The 22,086-nt window shown below is 44.0% G+C and overlaps 1 protein-coding gene across 10 annotated transcripts in view; it reads right to left on the bottom strand.

The window, feature by feature from the left end:
• Positions 1-22,086, bottom strand: part of PHF2 (PHD finger protein 2) — a 190,816-nt gene that overhangs the window by 49,213 nt on the left and 119,517 nt on the right. For all 10 annotated transcript variants that reach the window (XR_011362652.1, XR_011362651.1, XM_069967058.1 and 7 more), the window contains exons 4-11: positions 10,946-11,106; positions 9,782-9,923; positions 7,752-7,938; positions 6,696-6,858; positions 5,223-5,310; positions 4,424-4,530; positions 1,484-1,575; positions 645-734 (exon numbers count right to left, since the gene is read on the bottom strand). Coding sequence is in view for 8 of the 10 variants with exons in the window: in XM_069967058.1 (XP_069823159.1) it covers positions 645-734; positions 1,484-1,575; positions 4,424-4,530; positions 5,223-5,310; positions 6,696-6,858; positions 7,752-7,938; positions 9,782-9,923; positions 10,946-11,106 (1,030 nt within the window). In the remaining 2 variants the exon portion in view is untranslated. The remainder of the gene's footprint in view (positions 1-644; positions 735-1,483; positions 1,576-4,423; positions 4,531-5,222; positions 5,311-6,695; positions 6,859-7,751; positions 7,939-9,781; positions 9,924-10,945; positions 11,107-22,086) is intronic.

The raw sequence follows: 22,086 nt of genomic DNA, 5'->3' as shown, positions 1-22,086 counted from the left end.
ATGCTGTAAAGTGAAACTGGCTCAGTTGCCCCTAGCAACCAATCAGATTCCACCTTTCATTTTCCAAAGAGTCTGTGAGGAATGAAAGGTGGAATCTGATTGGTTGCTAGGGGCAACTGAGCCAGTTTTACTTTACACCATGTTTGATAAATCTCCCTATACATCTATTAGTTGTTACAAAGGGTCTAAAAATTAAACAGCAGGCATCAAAATCTTCTGGTTTCTTAAAAACCCTTTAAACAAGACTGCAATTTTCTTTCTTAAAGGCCTTTTAGAGGGGCTGACGAGCGAGCATATGAGCGGTCATTGGCTGAGCGCTGGCCCTTTAACAATTGGCAATGAGCGTTCTTGGCAACATTCATTTGCACGATAATCTGTCTGTGTAATGAAGCTGCATTCACAGGTGGCAGGTTAGTTTCAGGACTTTCTCGGACTGTCCAATTCATTAGAATTCTACTTGCAAGAATCCATACTCATGCTGCAAAAACAATTCCGTTCATTGCATAGAATTATTTTCACAACATCCCAACCTATATAATCACCAGTAACTATTATGGCTGTTGTAGATGCACAAACCGATAAATCAGCATAAGGTTTGCACTCTCTTAATATGCTTTTCAGTCAAAGGACTCTCAAACACAAACCTCTGTTAACCGTATTTCTTTGGCGAGGTCCTTGATAAGCTGTGAGGGTTTGAAATGTTCTGGAAGTTCATCTTCATGTTCTAATAGAGCCTTAAAGAGAAAACATCAATATGTTACCGAGTGTGGACACGAGATACCACCTGGCTTAAAGGGGTATTCCAGAGGGTATACTTTATATTTATGGTATCCACATAAAAAGTATCCTGCCAGTCCCCTCTGTCAACGCTTCTTTTTCTTCATCCCAACACATAGGAAAGGACTGCTAACCAATTACTGGCTGTGGTGGGTCACCACTGCCGCCAACTGAGCGGGCATTTTATGTGTCAGGATGGTGCACTATTAAACAAAAATATCTTATGAACTATATTATGACTGGTGGGGCCCGACCTCTGAGACCTCTATTGATCTCAAAAACAAAGAGGCCTCAAAGAGATCCTTTGGCTTCATCTTCAAGTTGCAGTTCCTTACCAAATGGGTGGCCAGCATTGGCTCTGCGGGAGGCAAGGATGTATTCTAAATCTAAGGATCAGTAGAGGTGCCAACACTGGACGTCAGACCCGTACCGCTTAGGAAGTGATGTCAGTTCTTAGCAATATGCCACTAAAGGCCCTATTCCACCAACAGATCTGACGACAGAGTATCTGCCAAAGATTTGAAGATAAACCCAGGAGTGGATTTGAAAAGAGGAGAAATCTCAGTCTTTCCTTTAGGACCTCTTCTCTGATTATAGTCTGTTCCTGGGTTTGGCTTCAAATCTTTGGCAGATAATCTGTCGTCAGATCTGTTGGTGGAATAGGGCCATTAGTCTTAACATGGAAAAACCATAATGTCTAACTTACATGTTTTTTCGTCCATGATCTAAAAGCTCCATTCAGAATTTTGGCCCCTTGGACAAGATGAGGTGCTGGCTGCTTCCCCGACTTATGTAATGCTGGAGGAAGGCAACACATATAGTTAGAGGGACAGAGACACGTTCACATCATTAGTCTGGAAATGATTAAAAGACACAGTGATAATATTGGGGGGGGGGGGGGTGCATACAACTTTTTTTCAATATCACATGATGCTTCTCAGCTGCACTACCAAAAATCATTGTAATACCAGTTGTGACTCAATAAAACAGGAATTCCTGTTTTAATATTTAGTCACAAGCACTATGGTAAAGGGGGAGTTTAACAGATGTAAATGTAACCCTCAGGGTACGTTCACACCTACAGGATCCGCAGCAGATCCGCAACAGATTTGATGGTGCAGATTTGATGCTGTGTTCAGTTATTTAAATGAAATCTGCTGCGGATCCGCAGCAGAAAATTAGCTGCGGATCCGGTAAGTGTGAACGTACCCTTAAAGGGAAACTATCAGCAGGTTTGAAGAATCTAACTTGCTGGTATGTCCCTATAGAACACAGGATGCTGAGGATAAGGGTAAGTTTCTTTACTTCACCGTGATCGCTGTTTCTGTGATATTAGTAGTTAAATCCATAATTATGCGTTTTGGTGCACTGGGGGTGGGACTAAAGCCCCAGTGCACCGATCTGGCCAGCCAACCTGCTTTACTGATATGAAGGGTGTAGTCCCATCCTCAGTCCACCAAAATGCCTAATTATACTCTATTAGCTAACATCACGGAAACGGTACAAAGGATGAAGGTAAGAAATGTACCTGTATCTTCAGCGCCCCACGTGCAATAGCGACATATCAGCAGGTTAGATGCTCCTAACCTGCTGAAAGTTTCCCTTTAAAGGGGTAGTGCTGCGTTAAAAAATTATTCACTAAATAACACACATTACAAAGTTATACAACTTTGTAATGTATGTTATGTTAGTGAATGGCCCCCTTCCCCGTGTCCCCCCCCCCACCCCCGGAAGTGTGGTGCGCTATACATACCTGATTCGTGTCGACCCCGGCCGCCATCTTGGGGACAATGACGTCGTCTTCGGGAGGCCGGCCCAGGACCGCACCAGCCCTCCTTCATGCCGGCCCCCCTCTGCCGCGTCATCAGCTGCTCAGCCGCGATTGGCTGAGCTTAGTTATGCTCAGCCAATCGCGGCTGAGCAGCTGATGACGTGGCAGAGGGGGGACGGCATGAGGGACGGCTGCAGCGGTTCGGCCGGCCTACCGAAGATTACATCATTGTCACAAGATGGCGGCCGGGGTCGACATGAATCAGGTGCGTATAATGCACCACACTTCCGGGTTTAGCGTGGGGGGGGGGGGACACGGGGAAGGGGGCCATTCACATACATAACATACATTACAAAGTTGTATAACTTTGTAATGTGTGTTATTTTGTGAATAATTGCTTAGCGCCGCACTACCCCTTTAAGACCTTGACCAATAGATCAATAAGACAATAGATACTGTTCACAGCTCAGCCTCCCCTCCCTGTAAAATGACCTCTGCAAAAGTCACAGAGCATGCCCAGACACATTTCCAATTTATGTCAATAGGACGGCTCCAGTCTATTTTGCCTATGTCCATGAGGCTTGCTGTTAAGCATATCTGTTAAAAATATGATAAAGTACTAAAAATTTTGCTGAAAAAGAAAAAGCTGTCACATATATTGTCTGAACCCTTTATTTTCAGCATCATTTCTTAATTTCTTTCTGCGTTTTCTTCTATTCTTTGTTATATCGCTGTAGTACAGGTACTGTATGTGTATGCCCGGCGCAGCCTAGCCACAGCGGCCACAAACACTGCTCTTTTGTGCAGCACGTGTGGCCACCTTGCTGGAGAGGCAGCACTTGAGGGAGGAAACAGTAACAAAGATTAATGTAAGTACTTCTTATTAAATTAAAATTATAGTGGGCACTAGAAAGGAGCAGACAGCAACTATGCCATAGGAAAATGAACATATCCCAGAAAAATAAGGCTTACCATCGTAATTATTCCTTACAGGGTTCCTACACACTTCCTACTTAATAATATGTTCAAGTTCTAGATATTCCCTAGCAACTGTAGACAGTGGGTGACCATGCTGAAATGCTATGTTCCTGTGGAGATCAGCATATTTAACCAATATAGTGAAGAAGCACTGTGATACTCTGCACGCTCGGTACCAGTGCTCATTCCCTGACTCCTGATCTGGTCCAAGCCTTGTTCCTGGATACTGGCCCTGTCTTGTCTTGACCCTTTGCATAGTTCCTGACTAGACAGCTTTCTTGTCCTCTAGTCTGTCACATCCAGAATGCTCTCCTGGTGATGACCCTTCGTTCTGTTTCCAACTACGTCACTACGATATTCACAGACAACTACGCCACTTCCATATATTCACAGACAGACTATAGAAATAAAGGACTTCAGTCCAGTGTGTGAACAAGCTTCAAGCTGAAGCCAGGGCTTGTCCCAGGAAGACAGCCAATGGTTGTAAACACTTGGCAAAAGAACATAAAATAATACATGGCATAATGTTATAACTTTTAAAGGGGTCCTTTAAAGGGTGTGATAAAACTTTTGATACAGTGCTGCTATTATATAAAAATAAGAAGCCATGCTTACCTCACCGTACTCCCCCAAGTGTCCCCCGGCAGGGTCTCCAGGTCCCCTACTGACCGCAGCCACTGCCACTCCTGAGACAAACTCGTCTGAGCAGTGACAGCCTGCTCAGCCAATCAGTGGCCATGCACAGTCCCATCTCAGTTAGCGATTGGCTGGGGGGGGGGGGTGCGGTGAGGTAAAGATAGCAAAGGTTTTACAACACTGGAGTACCCCTTTAATAACACAGTTAGGTACAAGGAGCAAAGAGGAATTTGTCGGAAATCATCCCATTATTTCACATACCTTTAAAATTCTCCAGTAGGTGTCTGCCCACATACCAACAAGCTGTCTCATAATTGGGAAACTGGGTTAAGCTGACAATCTTCAGTCTCTTTTCTACCTCATATGCCCTGTAGGACAGGTAATAACAAAACGGACATCACAATACTAAAGTCACAAATATTAAAACTGGTTATTAGGCTGGTCGCTATGGTCCTGCTACCTGACATAAGTTGTTTCTGTCAGGCATAATTTATCACCTGTAACCAGGCTGTCCTTTGGTCCTTTGGCTATTAGCACAGTGGAGCTATAGGGTTAAGCAGTGAAGTTTTCTAAGCAATGCCTTGTAGAAAACCACTACATGGTTAGACATTACTGCAAACTTCTGGGATAGTTGACCATGGTGGAAAGACCCTTTTAATGCTTAAAGAACCCACTGAAACCTGTGGGACCAAATGGCTATCTGATGTGTATCCAGTTAAAGGTGTCCTGCCACTGGGGGGGAGTTAGAGGTCAGTAAGGAGGATCAGGCAGTGGAAGCTGACAATGCTAAATATTTTTGGAGCCACAAGTGTTCAGTAATGTAACGTGTAAGGCCAAGCTAAGGGTGGTACAGTTATAGGCCAAAGTCCCCAATATCATCCTGTATATGAAAGACAGTGATCAGCTGACAGATAAACGCTTTGCTTTGCTCCATAATAAAAATAAAACAGAGCAAAGGACTATGGAGGACTAGTAGTATAGTTGCAAATAGAAAAATTCAGGGAGCAGAGGATACTAAAAATACTGTACAAGTGGGGTTATATACAGAACTGAATTATACCTCATCTGCATTTCCACGCTCAGACTGTGAAGGAAGTGACCAGAAAATGCTAAACAGTCCACGGGGGTCAATGTTGCGTAGATCCACCCTACGAGAGAAACCATTGAGATTATTAGCAAGTAATAATACCCCATTACTGTGTTTCTATCTGGTCGGCATACACTGCATTAACCATTATACGCAATGGCGCTCCCATTCTCCCTAGAAATGTGAGAATATCGGGAGGGACTTGTAATACTGAGCCATACTGACTGCATGTGTCACTGTACATCTCTGTAAATATGTGCATTTGGAGCCTCATACGCCTCAGGATGGATCTACACTTATGCTTAGCCGCATATATGGACATATTCATATTCATTTAATTCTAATTTTCACAAGAAGTGACCTGGAAGATTTTAGGGCAGAGATATCTATATGATTTGGCTATAGAGCTGCTGTAATGTAAGCCTAAACCATATTACAAATGGGTATAGACATATTGTGGTCTAGTGCGGCAGGAATGTGGTGCAGGCATGGCAAATGACTATTCTTAAAGGCAAAGTCTGGCGGGAAAAATAAATAAAATCAGTTCGGGCTGGGGGAGGGGGAAACATAATAAAGAACGCATACTTACTGGTCCCCGTGCCCAGGCAGTGCCGCGTCCCACTCCAGGACCACCGCTAGCATGCTCCTAGTATCCCTTAAGGACTGTCATGACCAGCCTGATGGATGCCACGCTCAGAGAGTCAGTGACCGGGGAAGGACACCCTGCCCTGCCGGGTTGTGACATAAAGCTTGGAGAAAAACGGCATCCATTGGGGTCCAAAAGCCCGGTGACATAATGCTGCCTGGGCACAGAGACCGGTAAGTATACAGTCTTCATTATGTTACCCTCACTGCCAGCCGGCATTCAACTTTTGCATTTCACCAGATGTCTCCTTTAATCGGCTCATATAAGAAAACCAGCCACCCAATTCGTGGCTGATTAGATCTTTTGTGCGGCCATTTAACTTACTGCTATCAGTCACACATTGTCTTGTATAAATAGGTGATAAGTGGGTTATCAGGGGTTATCCAGGCTTAGAAAAACATGGCTTCTTTCCTGCAAAAAAAACACACACCACTCTTGTCCTCAGGTTGGGTGTAGTTTTGCAGTTCAGTTCCATTAAAGTGAAGGGAGCTCAATTTTAAAACCACACACAATCTGAGGACAGGAGTGGCGTTGTTTATGCAAAAATGATTGTGCTTTTCTTCTAATCCTATATAACCCCCTTAAAATTACCTGTGTTCAGTTTTATTTTTAATTGTTTTAGGTTCTAACTGTGCTAATATCATTTTGTTATGGCAAGATACAGGGGCTTTACTATTTGGCTCACTATCTGTACTTTACTCCCCTTAATAGTAATATGTAAGGGAAAATTATTGCAAAGTGTGAAATTCACTTCATTGTGGATACAGAGATCATTGTGAATACGTCTGGCTCTGTCTCACCTGATGGAATGAACAGACTCTGCCCTTGTTTAACTGTGCACTTGTAACATTTGTCTACTTGATCTGCAAAGAACATCTCGTAGTGATTGGCAGCTGATCGCCAGCGCTCGTATAGGGAGATATTGGCTGAAGTCGGTCTGATCAGATAAAATATTTTTTCCCCCTGGAAAGAAAAAAAAAAAAAAAAAAACATGGTATCACGTGTCTCTTTAATCCATAACAATCCTATAAGACAGGTCACTGCCTCCTACGACACGGCACACTCCTTATCTTATGTTATCCCCAAGTTCTAGTCATTTTTACATGGAATGATTTACCATTTCTCTATCCTATGGCTCGCCCGCTAAGAGCACATCTATCCATAGACATGGGACTCTAGTCCAATAGAATAGAGAGAAGCTGTAAAGAGTGGCTGACACTTTGGGGGGCTCAGCGTAACTATGTATTCCACCATGTGATTTCACATGTAGTGGCCACCTCTAGGCAGTAGTAGTTGATCACCTGGGCTTTCAAAAGCTGATAGATAGCTTTCAGCTTTAGGTAGGAGGCTGTCCATATGGAACTCATATGGCCAAAATTTAAAGAACATTTCCTCCCAAAAAAAAAAAAAAAAAACGTAAAAAGAACAAAACAGGGAAAAAAAAAACATACAAATGAATATCAGACCGTGAATGGTCTATTGCTGCCAAGTTGTAAAAAAAAAAAAAACCCTGTCTGATCGATTATTATATATCTGTTTCTATATGGCTGCCGCAATACTCCCCACTCGGCTATGTGGCAAAACACGCAGATTTTATACCCAGGAGACTATTCAGTATTGTTAGATATTTCGTCCACGACAAACATTCCGTACTATATGGAAATTTATTCAAACTACTTGAAATTACAAAAAAAAAAAAATAATAAAAACAAGAAGAGTATGGTGAGTATTGTAAATCTGCATACATTTACATTGTTATTACAGAGCGATGATGTGCAGGACTTGATATTGTAAAAAGAACAGACAAGTGAAATTAGAGGATAAAGACTCAAGACTTCAGGAACACGGTGACTTACTTTAAGCACGTGGTACCAGGCTGAGGCGCCCCCCGAGTCTATGTGGAAGTCGGTGTAGCTGTCTTTCACACATATCAAACAATACTTGGTCACTTTTGGTTTCGCTAGGAGAGCATCATCGGGCCAATGGTTGTCCACCCACGAGAGCTTCTTCACAATTTCTGGGGACTCCACAAAGCTGGACATTCTGCAGAGAACAAAGAAAGAAATCTGGATCTTCCTATATATACATATGATGCATACTGTTATAAAAAGTTACACAAGAAGATTCTACAAGCCCTATAATTCTACCATTTATATATTCTGAGACATTTCAGAAGATATTTTTGGGTGAAACGTCCCTTTAAACAAATCACTGCACCTCTGTTCCTAGGACTATAGAAATTACACTAAAGGAGTCCGAGCTGAAATCATACTTGTTGCAGATGACCAACTAGAGTCTAAAATGGTATGGTCACTGCTTCCCATATACCTTAAAGGGGTTATCCAGAATTCCTCCCAAAAACAGTGCCACTCTTGTCCTCAGTTTGTTTGTGGTATGGCAGCTCAGTTCCATAGAGATGAATAGAGACAAGTTTTAATACCACACACAACTTGGGAACATGAGTGGCACTGTTTTTAGAAGAAAAATGCTATAATTTTCTAATCCTGAACAACCCCTTTAAGCCTCCCCATACACTTTGTATACCTGATGGCCAAAACAATGGCCCGATCCTTTTGTTCTTGGTGATATAAGCCACTGTATAAGAGGAGTATGACAGCAGTTACTTTCCCTTTTCCAAATAAGAATATTCAGTGCAAGTTATTAGGGAATCAAGATAGACAGTTGTCATATGTGCATAGCCAGCCTTTAAGCATATGCCCTAGCAAGGGGACCGCAGCTCAGGACACCTCTCTATTAGCTTAAGTAGTGGGACACTGCAAAGAAAGTCTTTTAAGAAAGATACTGTTCAGATAGGACAAGCCTATTTAACTTTCCTGCACAGCTGAGCAGATGTAGCAGAGCTGAACTTCATGTCTAGCGGTTTTGATTTTATAATAGGACCGATCGGGTCAGCGCTTGCTTGCCCCTCGTTCTCTGCTCGCTGCCTGTGCTATTGCACACACAGACAGCAAGCAGGAGCGGCGGGAGGGGCCACCTGAATGATCCTTAGATCGTCCAGGCTGCCCATTGCATTAACTCTGTACAAGAAAAAAAGTCGGGCTCCATAAACTTACGTTATTATCCTGACTTTTTTCTAACACAAAGCAGGAGTGGACCGTGCTGCTGTCCTCTCCTGCTCGTTCTCCCGATCAGTACAGGCCTGAAAACTCAGACTCAGACCGATGTCTCTATGACATGTCAAAATTTTTTACAAATGACAGAAACACTTAAAGGCTGAAAAAACCCTTTAACCCTAACTGCTATCATTTTATGATCAGTGAAACATGGCTTTATTAATCGAAAGACCTGTTTATCTATTAGACCTGATTTACAATGTTTTTTATTTAAAGGAGAAGTCCGGCCATTTAAAAAAAGAAAAGGCAGCCGGCAGGGGCAAGGGGGAATTTGATCAGGAGTAGGAACTTACCCCTCCCTATGCCCGTGGTAAACGGCAGGATTGGCCTCGGGACCAATGTCGGGCTCCAGGATCTTTAGTGCTGACACGTCACAACCCGGCTGATGGACTGGTCGCTCAGGGCGGGACACTGCTCCAGTCACTGATTGGCTGAGCAGCCAGTCCATCGGCCGGGAACGGCGAATTGTAACGTCATTACAACTTAGGGAAAAAATACCTTCTGGTGCCGCTAACCCCGCTCACTACGTGGTAAGTGCATACTCGTTATCAAATTACCCCTGCCATTGCCAGCTGCGGATTTAAAAGATGGCCGGATTTCTCCCATAAGATTTTCTTTTGGCAAAAATAAAAATTATCACCCAGGAAATTTCATGGCGTCTACTAAAATACAGTGACTATATCTCTGTATTTCATGGCGATAGAGCTGATTTAATGGTGATATTAGGTCTGACCAAACCCACCAGTGTTTACCTGGTGTCTGAGAACTCTAGGTTGGTTACATTAAGGACCCTTTTCCTATTAGTGCTATAGTAATAATCGACAAATTCCTTGAGCTTCATCTTGCAGTCCTTCTGTTTTGTGACGTCTGTAACATCCACCACCCTCTCAGGACCTGCAAACCAAGGTGAAAGTAACATTAAGGGCATTATGCTGCATTCAGTCAAAAATATCTCTGCCTGGAATAGCTGTGTGTGCATTGTAGCCGACAGGTGAAACGGGGAAATGTCACCCTCTAATAATGCTGCATGTAATAGGGAGAAATGCTCACAGCCAACCTCATGCTCTTGCCAAAGGGAAAAGTAATATCTAGATTCAATATACAATCCAACAGCAAATCGGAAGATCTTTTAATGTAAAGTGCAGGAGGCTATTGTAGGAGGCTGTAATATCTTAAAGGGGTATTACGACCCTAGTAAAAATTTATGTTGCACTAGCCCCCTTGTAAAATAGAAAAAAAATCATACTTAGCTCGCTCCCATTTGCCTCCCTCCAGTTCCCTGATCTTCTCTCTGCCAGCCAGCTCGGCCAATCACTGGCCAAGACGAGACACCACTGTGTCCAATGAGATGGCAGGTTCTGCTCCCAAGAGCTTGTCTCAGAATCAGGGAGATGACAGATGATTGGAGGACCAAAGGGGAGCTGTGGAGGGGCAGGTAAGTAGCTAGCTAGGCAAGTATGGCTGTCTTCTCTGCTCCTGTGTTCTTCCACTTGCATATTTATAAATTTGACAACTGGGTGTTACAACTTTCACTGTCAAAGAGGTGTGCCTGTACACAATCTAAAACTGGTAACACTGATTGGACACTGTCACAGTTTGGAGGGACAGGCCCCCCAGCTGGTAATACCCATCTGAAAATTGATTCATGAATGTCTAAGAAGAATAGAAGAGGAACGGCACAATACAGAGTTATAAGAAAAAACGTTCCAGAATTTCCATCTTAAGGACAATACGTGTAATAAGTGTTAACTAGAACAGACACGTCAGGAGAGCTGACAAGTCCTCTAAGTCCTGAGCAGACTTTATTGCTGCGACTCTGTCAGACAGTAAAATTAATTAGCTTCAAACATAATGCAACGCGACAACGGGGGATAGGATAGCACAGGACGACTATTTAATTGGGCATGACAACTTACCAACATAGTTTTCAACATCACTGACATAGAATGTGGGAGCAGGTACTGAGAGACCCAGGCCATCCTTCTTTGGCACCAGAATTGGTTCTGTAAACCCAGTGTCTTCAAAATATTCCACTGTTAACTGACTGCCATTCAGTTTGGTGACCACATCCTCGGCACTATAAGACAAAAGACACAAAGGTTTTATTGGGCATCTTATTAACCAACACTAAAGGCATATTCCGGCAATACAAAAAGGAATTCTAAAGGAGTAGGGGTGCTTTCAAATCAACAAACAAGTCATACTCACCTGCCCTTATCCTCCGATAGCTTCTGGTCCCTGATGCTCCTCTGATCCTGTGACATGACAATCTATGGGAACAGCACACTCAACCAATCACTGTCCAAGGCAGGAATTGGTTGAGCAGACATTACCTGTGGGGATGACATGTCTTAACAGGAAGAAGGGTGCACAGGGGAGTATCAGAAGAGTAGTTGTGGACGATAAGGGCAGGTGAGTATGATTTGTTTGTTATTTTGAATGCCCCTAGTATACCCACTAGTGGACTTGTCCACTAAGTCCATTCATTTTTATGGGACTATCTTATGTAGGCAAGTACAGCACAGTTATCTTCGGAAGTCCCGTAGACCAAGAATGGAGCGACAGCTGAGCATGTGTGCTGCTGCTCCATTCATTCACTAGGCCCCTGTTCCTATTATCAGTCAGACTCTCACCGATCAGGTACTGTGGTTATCTTGTAATACCCCCTTTAAATGTAAAAAGTATAAAGCGAGACCAATCAGAGAGAAGATGAACCAAATGCGCTCCATTATTAAAGGGAGTCTGTCAGCTTTATATCATGTTAAGGGCACAAGTATCCAGGAGGCAGAGCTGAGCTGCAGCATGCACACCTCCCCCACCCTTCCTTGTCCTGCATGAGTGATGTACAGAGCTTGGCTTCCAGCACTTAGCTGTGTATATCAATCAAAGCAGGGAGTGGTGGGGGAGTGAGAAGGTGTGCATGCTCCAGCTCAGCACGGCCTCTGTGACACAGAACTGATAGGAAAAAAAAAAAAAAAAAACATCTGGCAGATCTGCTGCACAACAGACACCATATTGATCAGAGCCCAAGGACTTGATTTTCCAATGTTGCTCTAGTTCTATTATTTCGTTGGATTTCCCCTTTAAGCGTTACATTAGAGAACTGCATTATGAGCAAACTGGAGAATGTGAAATTTTCTGCCTCGTCTTTCCAGGTGCTGTGACGGTGGCCTCCTCGTGGAGCAGTGGCAATGTGCTGACATCCGTCACAACAGCTCTTTTGAGAACTCAATTCACAGAAGTCTGTAATTCTGCTGATGAAGTCTACCGGGAAGCAGCTGCAATATGTTACATTCACTACATTAAGTGGCTTCAAACCAAAGTCTGCCTCTACCCCTATGTAAAACCATGGCAATAATGCATACCTAAAGACAAACCCAGCTCTGCTACATTAGCATGTGATCACTGATTGGAGTCTTCAGGCGTCTCCAATCTGATCCGTACACAAGACACAAGGAATCTGCAGGCTATAAGGCAACGCAGAGAGTACAGGGAGCGTGCGGCTCAGGCTACTTGGGTATGGCAGCCCGTGAATTATTGATTTCATGTATGGATTATATAAATAAAGATCAGACCTGTCTATTAAGCGTCTATTGATTCATATGAAAACATTTATTTAGACAAATTGCTTACATGACGTGAGAAATGAGACATGACAGGAGACGGATGGAACAGCCACTTGTGAAGAATTATTAATTCAGCGCACAGGAGTTTATTAAGAATTCATGAATTTTCAAATGAGAAACACAGCAACACAATATGAAAGGGAGCTCCGAGCTAGTGCTATCATTGCTGAAGGCTGGGGCTCACACAACCGATGTAGCAGAGCTGAATGTGTCAATGAACTGAGCTGACCCTGCTAGTGAACGCTCATCCGCTCAAGACTTCCACGTACACATGCACGCTCAGTGCGGCTGATCAAGCATGTGTTCTCAATAGAAAATTGGTTGTCAAGCCACTGCCATCAGTCAGATGACTGCCTTCTCTTTATGAGCGCTCAGATGGCCTGGGATAAACTGCACTTCCTGTTTTCGGACTTTTTTATTCTCAGAAAGAAGGAAACCGTCAGAAAACAGGAAGTCCTGTGTATCCCCGTCCATCTGAGCACTCACAGAGAATATGCAGTCATGTGACTGATGGACACATTGAGCCATGACTCTCTGTACTGGCCGGAATTCCTGTGCTTAGTCTGTTGTTTTCAACCAGCACAAGACTAAAAATCTGCCTCCAGAAGACTGGACCTGGATTTCTGGTAAGTTCGGTTTTGTTTTATAGCAGGATAACAACAAAAAAAATAATGAATGTATATTACAAACTTGCTTTATACCACATCTACTGTTGATTTAGATTTTGACAGTTATAACGACAGCGACACTTTAAAGAATCAGGTGTTCATATTAAATATACATGATCCTTCTTTCCCTGGTATCTGTAAGGAAAGAGGTGGCAGAAGCCCATACAAAAGTTCACAGGTTCACTTGATTTGTATACTGGCACCTTCAGAGTTTTTGAAAAATTACTCTTTTAGCAAATAGGAGTACTATAATTGTGCTGGAAATGTTTTCTATGGGGATTTGCTACTCTGGACAGTTTCTGTCAAAGACAGAAGTGGCAGCTGAGAGCACCATGTAAGACTGGAAAGTATACACCACTTCCTGTAGGACATACAGCAGCTGATAAGTACTGGAAGCCTTGAGATTTTCAAACAGAAGTAAATAACAAATCTGTACAAAAAATTGTCACCGGAGTCCCCTCCGTTTCCCTCAGCAAAAATATATGCTTCTCTTATAGTCTATTTTATATGCTTCTCGCCTTCTTCCTATCATTTAAAATAATGTCATATAGACATGGGGTCTGGGTGCCGAGACCTTCACTGATAGAACAAGCTGGGAGAAACGCTCAGTTGAGCGCTTCCCTCCCCTCCTCGCTGAGGACACAGGCTCCATAGACTTATTACAGAATCCAGCACTCACCCCGAGCCTGAATGGTCAAAACTTTTTATGCGTCTCTATGACATCCACAGCACATGACCCTATACTGAGGATACACTGTATATTGCAGATTTGCGCCACTGACTTTAATGGGAAGGTTAAACTTCATAAGATAAATCTGCCCAGGTTATTAAATAGCATCTACTCTAGCTGCAAAAGCAGAAAAACTGAATAGGACAAAACCTATACAATAATGTGAACACAGCCTAAACATAACAATATGACAGCCTGGATACATGGTGAATGCTGTAGGGCAATGACATACAGGACTTGGCACAAACAGCATTTAGTTCTTATATATTTAGGTCATTTGTGCTGCTCCTGTCGAGGCTTTTATCCGACTTCAGAAATAATGCAAAGGACCAAACGTTTCTATGTGAGCAGATGGGTGTGCCTGGGCTCCCATACTGTCTGTCTGGTGGTACACAACATATTCCTGCACCTCCGCAGACTTCACTCCTGATTTTTAATGGAACAAAATCTATACTGCGAGTAGAGAAGGAATTTAGGTTGACATTGTGCCACTAAATAGCAATGACCTGCTAAATCCCAAGATTATTGTTCTTTTCTATCTTTCATAGATACATTGATGCTTGTACATTGTCTTCTCCACTGTGCATGTATTACTGAGATCTGCCAGCAGGTGGCGATACAGGGACCTTCCTCTCAATCCCTGTTTGTTTACATTTCAGACAGTATGGAAGATTTGGTTTTCTGACAAAATAAAAGGCGGGAGCGCTTCCTGAAATATCCGGAGATTGCCGCTGTCATGGCAAAAACAGACGGCCCCTCACTCTGATCATTGTGCCATCAGAAACCAATGCATGTCATACAGCAGTATACAATAAAATAATAATAATAATAATAATAATAAAGGACAAAGTCAAATACGATAAGATAGAATTTCATACATCAGCAGGTTCTATCATGGCTGCAAATTACTGAAGACTATTTGGGGGATCTAGGGTTAATGGGTATCAGATATGTAGGTGTTAAAAGGAAAATGGATATTAAAATAATATAAAAAAAAAATGGATTTAAAGGCGTTGTTGAGGTTTAAAAATATTGAACTTCTTTGAAAGACAGATCCACAGCCATGTACAGGTTGTGTGTGGTATTTTGGTCACACAACTGAGGGTCATCTCCTGTGATCGCGCTGTGATCCGCGATTACGGGCCGTACTACAGGCATTTCAATGAGGCCTCAGCCCCCAACACAGTGCAGTCACTGCTCTAGTACATACAGTACCTCAATGGAGCCAAGCTGCAATACCAGACACAACCCATAAACAGGTGTGGTGCTGTTTTTGGTTAAAAACATCAAAAAGGATATTGTCTACGACTAGAAAAATGTGTCTCGTTTTTCCACAGGCTGCAGCTAAGGTTCATTCTCTTACAGAGGGATGAGCTGCAATACCAGACACGACCCATGGACAGGTGTGGCGCTGTTGCTGAGAGGTAAATCTTGGATGAACCCTTTAACTCTTGTTACACTAATCAATAAACCTCTAATCTGGTGTTTCCTTCTATCCACACTAATCCCTTATTTAACCCCTCAATCCCCGTACTCTCCTGACTGTGATGGATGACAGGTGTCTTCCTGATGAGTGTCGTGTTCTCCTTTCTTACTTTTATTATCTACATTTGTGTTTAGGATCTGAACCAAACGTTAAAAATAAATCCTTTCCAGTTGGGCGGGCAGAGGAGAGCCGAGCAACTTCCCTTTCAGAAGGTTTGCCAGCCCCTCCTGCCAGGAGGACATCTGTGGTCAGATGGCGGCTCCTCACAGTCCCCGCGCTGCACCATGGAGGCCACACACACAAGATACTAGTTGAATCAGGGTTTAATCTCATCAAGAAGATGGTCACTCGCTACTGACTGCAGAATTACAGGCTGGGCCATGGGGAGGTAATTTCCTAGTGGATCACTAAATAAAAATAAAAAAAAAATTATATATATATATATATATATATATAAATATATATATATATATATATATATATATATATATATGGTAAAGGGGTTATCCAGGATTAGAAAAAGCACAGCTACTTTCTAGGGAAACAGCGCTACCACTGTCCTCAGGCTGTGTGTGGTATTACAGTCCAGCTTCATTCATGTCAATAAAACTGAGCTGCGAAACCCCCACCCAGACTGGGAAAAGAAGCAAAACCCAAATCCAAACTGGAAACAGAAGCAACACCCACATCCAAACTAGGGACAGGAGAGCGGCTGTTTCTGGAAGAAAGAGGCCATGTTTTTCTAAGCCTGGATAAACACTTAAAAAAAATATATAGCTATTTATACCTACTGTATCCTGAACATGCTTTCGTTTTCTGCGCAATACCTTCAGGAAATGGACCCACTATAGTCACTAGCGGACCATGTTCTCTTTCAATAAAAGGGTTTAATGGGACTTATTATTATTATTTTTGTTATTGATGGCCTTTATTGATAGGTATCAATATGTGATCGTGGGGATCCAAGCAGAAGGCATTGAGCACTGTACATTGTATAGTGGCCATTCTAGGTTACTGCAGCTTAGAGCATGGCCACTATACAAGGAGATGTCTGTGTAGAGCAGGTACCACAACTACCGCTCAAATACTAATGGATAGAAGTTCAAGTAGTGATAGGTCCTTGTGGATCCAATAGGCATACTACAAGTAAGCCCCAGAATATGTTGGAAAACTAGAGATGAGCGAACCGGGTTCGGGTCCATCCGAACCCGAACGTTCGGCATTTGATTAGCGGTGGCTGCTGAACCTGGATAAAGCTCTAAGGTTGTCTGGAAAACATGGATACAGCCAATGACTATATCCATGTTTTCCACATAGCCTTAGGGCTTTATCCAACTTCAGCAGCCACCGCTAATCAAATGCCGAAAGTTTGGGTTCAGATGGACTCGAGCATGCTCCAGGTTCACTCATCACTATGGAAAACCTTTCTGCAGATATGCTGATGTATATGCCAAACCTACAACCTCAATGTAATGCGAATGAGGCCAAAGTGGTACAAAAACTGCAAACGTAGCTTTTCTGAATGGCGTTCTAGTAATCCTACATGGAGCTGGCAGGCATACGGTCTGACTGACATAGTATATAATTACTCTACTTACTCCTATTCTAGAAGTCTGCAGCATATCCCCTTCAACAATAATATATTAATATGAAATATTCCCTTAAAGGGCCATTTGCACTAATCCCCAGCACTGATGAGGAGTGGGATAATAGCGGAGCGCCGGCTCTGGTTATCGCACTTGTCACACAGAAGATTTTTAAATAATCAAATAGACAAGTGTAAAATGAGATCTCGTCTCTTCTACCTGTTGATGTGAATCTGCACCATTTTCAGGACCGCTTAAGATTTCACACCTTGTGTAAAAACACTTTCCTGGAGATGAGAGGCGATAGAAGCGAGAGGCGTCTGCAGCTTCCCCCGTGCAGGATTTGTTTTCAGACGCCTCTTATCGATCTTTGTCTTTTCTTATGTACCGGCACAATTACAATTTACCAAAAACTCATTGATCCTCCACAAAACTATTGAAGGTGGGTTTTCTTAAGAAAAAATATGGCAACAAAGAAAACAGCTTTTTTCTGTTAAATTATATGTACATTCTAAGTAACTTAAAGTGACACTGTCACCCCCTTTGTGCATTCTGACATCCCTACACAGGTGTAAAGGGTAAATTTAGCATTTTTCATACCTTATTTCATATCATGTCATGTCATGGTGTTTGTTCAAGTAAAAAGTGTCCTGCAGATTGTATTAAGTGGGCGTGGCCTCACGGCATTAGCACCACTTAGCCCCGCACCATTGGTCCCGCCCCCTTGACGCCCATTGGTTGGCCGATGTAAAGGGGGTGGGGTCTAGACCTTTCGGCCAGCCTGTTCCAATGGCCGGCGAGGGGGTGGACCAATGGTGCCGTTGTGGGCGGGGCTAAGTGGCGCTAATGCCGCGAGGCCACGCCCATTTAATAAAATCTGCAGTTGATAAAAGGACACTTTTTACTTGAACAAGCACCATGACGTATGATATGAAATACGGTATGAAAAATGCTAAATTTACACTTTACACCTGTGTAGAGATGTCAAAATGCACAAAGGGGGTGACAGTGTCACTTTAAAGGGGTTTCTGGCAAAAAAAAAAAGAAAGTATACCTACCTGTCCCCATGCCACCATAGCTGCAGCACTATCACCTGCCAGTCTCCTGTATCTCCTGTGCAGTCACAACCCTGCAGGAACTATCCTCTTAGGCAGTCAGTGAAAGCAGGTGTGTCCTGCCTCACTGACTGGTTAAGTGGGCATTTCAGAGTCGAGACGTGGCTTTATAGGATCGGGAGATACACGAGAGCGGTGGCGCTACGGGGGCACTGGGGCAGTTAAGTATCCCTTTTTTATTATGTCCCCACCTCTTCCTGCTTGCCCTGGATTTTAGATTTGGATGGAGTTCTCCTTTAAAATAAAGAATGAAGCAGTTTTTATGTAAAAATAGCGATCCACTTAAAGTGTACAGCTCCTATATAGACCTATGTGCCGCCATCCAACAAACTGGGTGCAGTCTGAACTTGAACGTGCTATGCACTTTCATCTGACTTTTTCACAAGTTGCACGTGAGTAAGAAGAAAGGGCATAGAGAGTACCGGAACAGGTACAGAAAGTAGTAGAACAGTGGAAACATTACAGTAGAGGCGGAAGTACCGCAAAGAAAGAAGAAAAGTTGCACATTTTTGTGCACCTCTATTAATATGTCAGTAGTTATACCAAAACCAATCTGATATTGATGGCCTGTCCTAAGGATAGTCAGCTAGGTCAGAATATTGGAGGTTCAAATACTGCCATGAAAATAGGCATGTAACAAAATGAGCTACTTTTATTTAGGGAATATATCAGTTCTATATCATGCTTACAGCTGGTGTCATGGAATCGTGTTACCTCTGAGCTGGTGTCATGGAGGCGTGTCAGCTTAGAGCTGATGTAATGGAGGCGTGTCAGCTTAGAGCCAATGTAATGGAGGCGTGTCAGCTTAGAGCTGATGTAATGGAGGAGTGTCAGCTTAAAGCCAATGTAATGGAGGTGTGTCAGCTTAGAGCTGATGTAATGGAGGCGTGTCAGCTTAGAGCCAATGTAATGGAGGCGTGTCAGCTTAGAGCTGATGTAATGGAGGCGTGTCAGCTTAAAGCCAATGTAATGGAGGCGTGTCATCTTAGAGCTGATGTAATGGAGGAGTGTCAGCTTAGAGCTGATGTAATGGAGGCGTGTCAGCTTAAAGCCGATCAAAGTGCAGCAAAGGTAACAGCATCTCACAAGGCGGATAAGATAAAAAAGTAGTTGTTTATTCCAGCATGGCACCAATACTAGTATTGGTGCCATGCTGGAATAAACTACTTTTTTATCTTATCCGCCTTGTGAGATGCTGTTACCTTTGCTGCACTTTGGACTGTTTTTTGCCCTATTTGGACACTAGGGTTGGTAACTATTGCATCTCGTACTAATTTGTTATATACTTACTTATTAAGACTGGCAAGTCTAAGAAGAGGAGTGCTATAGTATTTTTCTATTTTTAGCTTAGAGCCGATGTCATGAAGGCGTGCCAGCTTGGAGTCGGGTCCATGGAGGCGTGTCAGCTTAGAGCCGAGTGTCATGGAGGCAAGTAAGCTTAAAGCCAATTTCATGTTGGCGTGTCAGCTTAAAGCCGATTTCATGTTGGCGTGTCAGCTTAACCTCTTAAGGACCCATGACGTACCGGCACGTCATGGATCACTGTCACTTAAGGACCCATGACGTACCGGTACGTCCGCCCTTTAAACGGGCGCCGCGGCCAGCCGGGTCCCGATCGGGGGAGATAGCCCGCTATAATACATAGCAGGCCATCTCTCCCTGTCGGCATGGAGGGTTGTTAACCCCCCCCATGCCGACGATCGCCGCTATTGGCTGATAAGCCCATAGCGGCGATGGGAACCTTTCCGGGCCATCGGTGGCCCGATGACCCGGAAAAAAATGGCGGTCGGTGCTGTCCGAGGACGGCACCGACCGCCATTACTGTAAAAAGTAATGGTGGTCACGGTACCACCGTCCCGATCGCCGTGAACGGCCAGCCAGCCGGCCGGCCGTTCCCGGCGATCAAAGTCCCCACAAGTAATAAATACCTGCTCCGGACCCCTCAGCTAGGTAGCTGAGGGGTCCAGAGCAGGTATTTGTACATTACTCACCTGTCCCGGGGTCCTGATCGGCGTCTTCCGGGTTCCCGGCGTCCTCTTCATCTTGTCGGGACTTCGGCTTCTTCCGTGAGTCCCGATCGGCTTTTTCCGGCTCCAGCGTCGTCTTTTTTCGTATTTTTCCGGCTCCAGCGTCGTCTATTTTCGGATCTTGTGCTCTGCTGCCCCCTAGCGGCTGATAAGCGTAATACACGTATCAGCCACTACAGGGATGTTCAGAATGTAGTAAAAAAAAAAAAATTTTTTCCCAATTTTTTTTTTTTCTATTTTCCGCACCCTATCGCCGCTGAGTGTTGATCAGCATCGCACGAAAGTGCGCTGCTAATCAGCAACTCCTCCTTTTTGGCGTAGGGTGTTTTTTTTCTATATTCTACTGCCACGGTCTGCTGATAAGTGCCGAACATAAGTGCGGCATTTATCAGCAACACCATTTTTGGCGTAGGTTTTTTTTTGTATACTTACTGTAAAAAACACGTAAAAAAACACTACATTACACCACACTACATTGAATAAAGTTTTACACTACACCACTACATACCCTATATACCAATCCCCATATAAAGATGGCCCCCAGGGTGTTTTCGGTATCGGACGCATACGTTATTATTGCCTCCGACACCGAAACAGCCAGTGAGGATGAATGGGGGGTCCTTTGTTCCTCCATTCATCCTCATCCTCCTCATCATCCAGTGACGTGTCTGGGAGTAGCGTAGCGTACGCTGCCCCCCAGACACGTCTTTTCTGCCAGTACCGTCCCAATAAGAGATCACGGTATGGTGTGAAATTCTACAAACTCTGTGAGAGTACCTCAGGGTACACTTACAGATTTAGGGTACGTGCACACTGCGGAATGGCGAAGGATAACCCTTTGTGCATTCCGCAGCTGGCACCCGCCGGCGGACTGATGCAGGGGCGCGTCTCCGCCCGTGTCATAGACTCCATGTTATGCACAGGCGGATTCCATCATCCGTCATTCCATCAACACGTTGGACGCAGAGCGGAATCCGCCCGTGCATAGAATGGAGTCTACGACACGGACGGAGACGTGCGCCTGCATCAGTCCGCCGGCGGGTGCCAACTGCGGAATGCACAAAGGGTTATCCTTCGCGATTCCGCAGTGTGCACGTACCCTTAGAGTGTATGTAGGAAGGGACACTCGAATCCAGCCCCCAGATGCCCACTCCCCCCCCCCCAACAAGTGGGAAGATCGTCCGGGAACTGATCTTCCCACTGCTGGATAAAGGTCACCACCTGTACGGGGATAACTTTTATACCAGCACCCCCTCTTCTGGTCCCTCGATGCCTGAGCTACTGTAGTTTGCGGCACGATCCGAACATATCAGAAGTAGTAATAGAGCCCTAATATTTAGCAGCCATGGAGTGGACCCAGCGCTTCTGGATATGTGGGACCCCGTATCGCACCACGACAACATTTTCCAGGTGACGTCCCCCACACTGGAGAAAGGGAGACCCCAGAAGAAGTGCAGAGTGTGGAGTAACAGGGGGATCAGGAAGGACACCATTTTCCAGTGTGACACCTGTCCTGATCCCACTGGCCTCTGCATACTGGATCGCTCCAAGGCGTACCACACGTCATTGGGGTTCTACATTATCTAAATTCTGTCCCTTATTCCTATTTCAGGGGTCACGTTGATCCAGGGATTATTCTGATCGCCATTATGGAGTCGGGAAGGAATTTTTCCCCTGTGATGAGGCTACTGTCGTCTGCCTTACGAGGGTTTTTTGCCTTCCTCTGGATCAACACAGGTTGAATTTGATGGACACCTGTCATTTTCAACCTTATAAACTAATAATTGGCCTAATACCCCCAAATAAATTAGAATTGTCC

The sequence above is a fragment of the Dendropsophus ebraccatus genome, chromosome 4 (assembly GCF_027789765.1).
Source record: "Dendropsophus ebraccatus isolate aDenEbr1 chromosome 4, aDenEbr1.pat, whole genome shotgun sequence".
NCBI lineage: Eukaryota > Metazoa > Chordata > Amphibia > Anura > Hylidae > Dendropsophus > Dendropsophus ebraccatus.
Note: the sequence above shows the minus strand (reverse complement) of the source record. Positions and strands in the feature narration are given on the sequence as shown.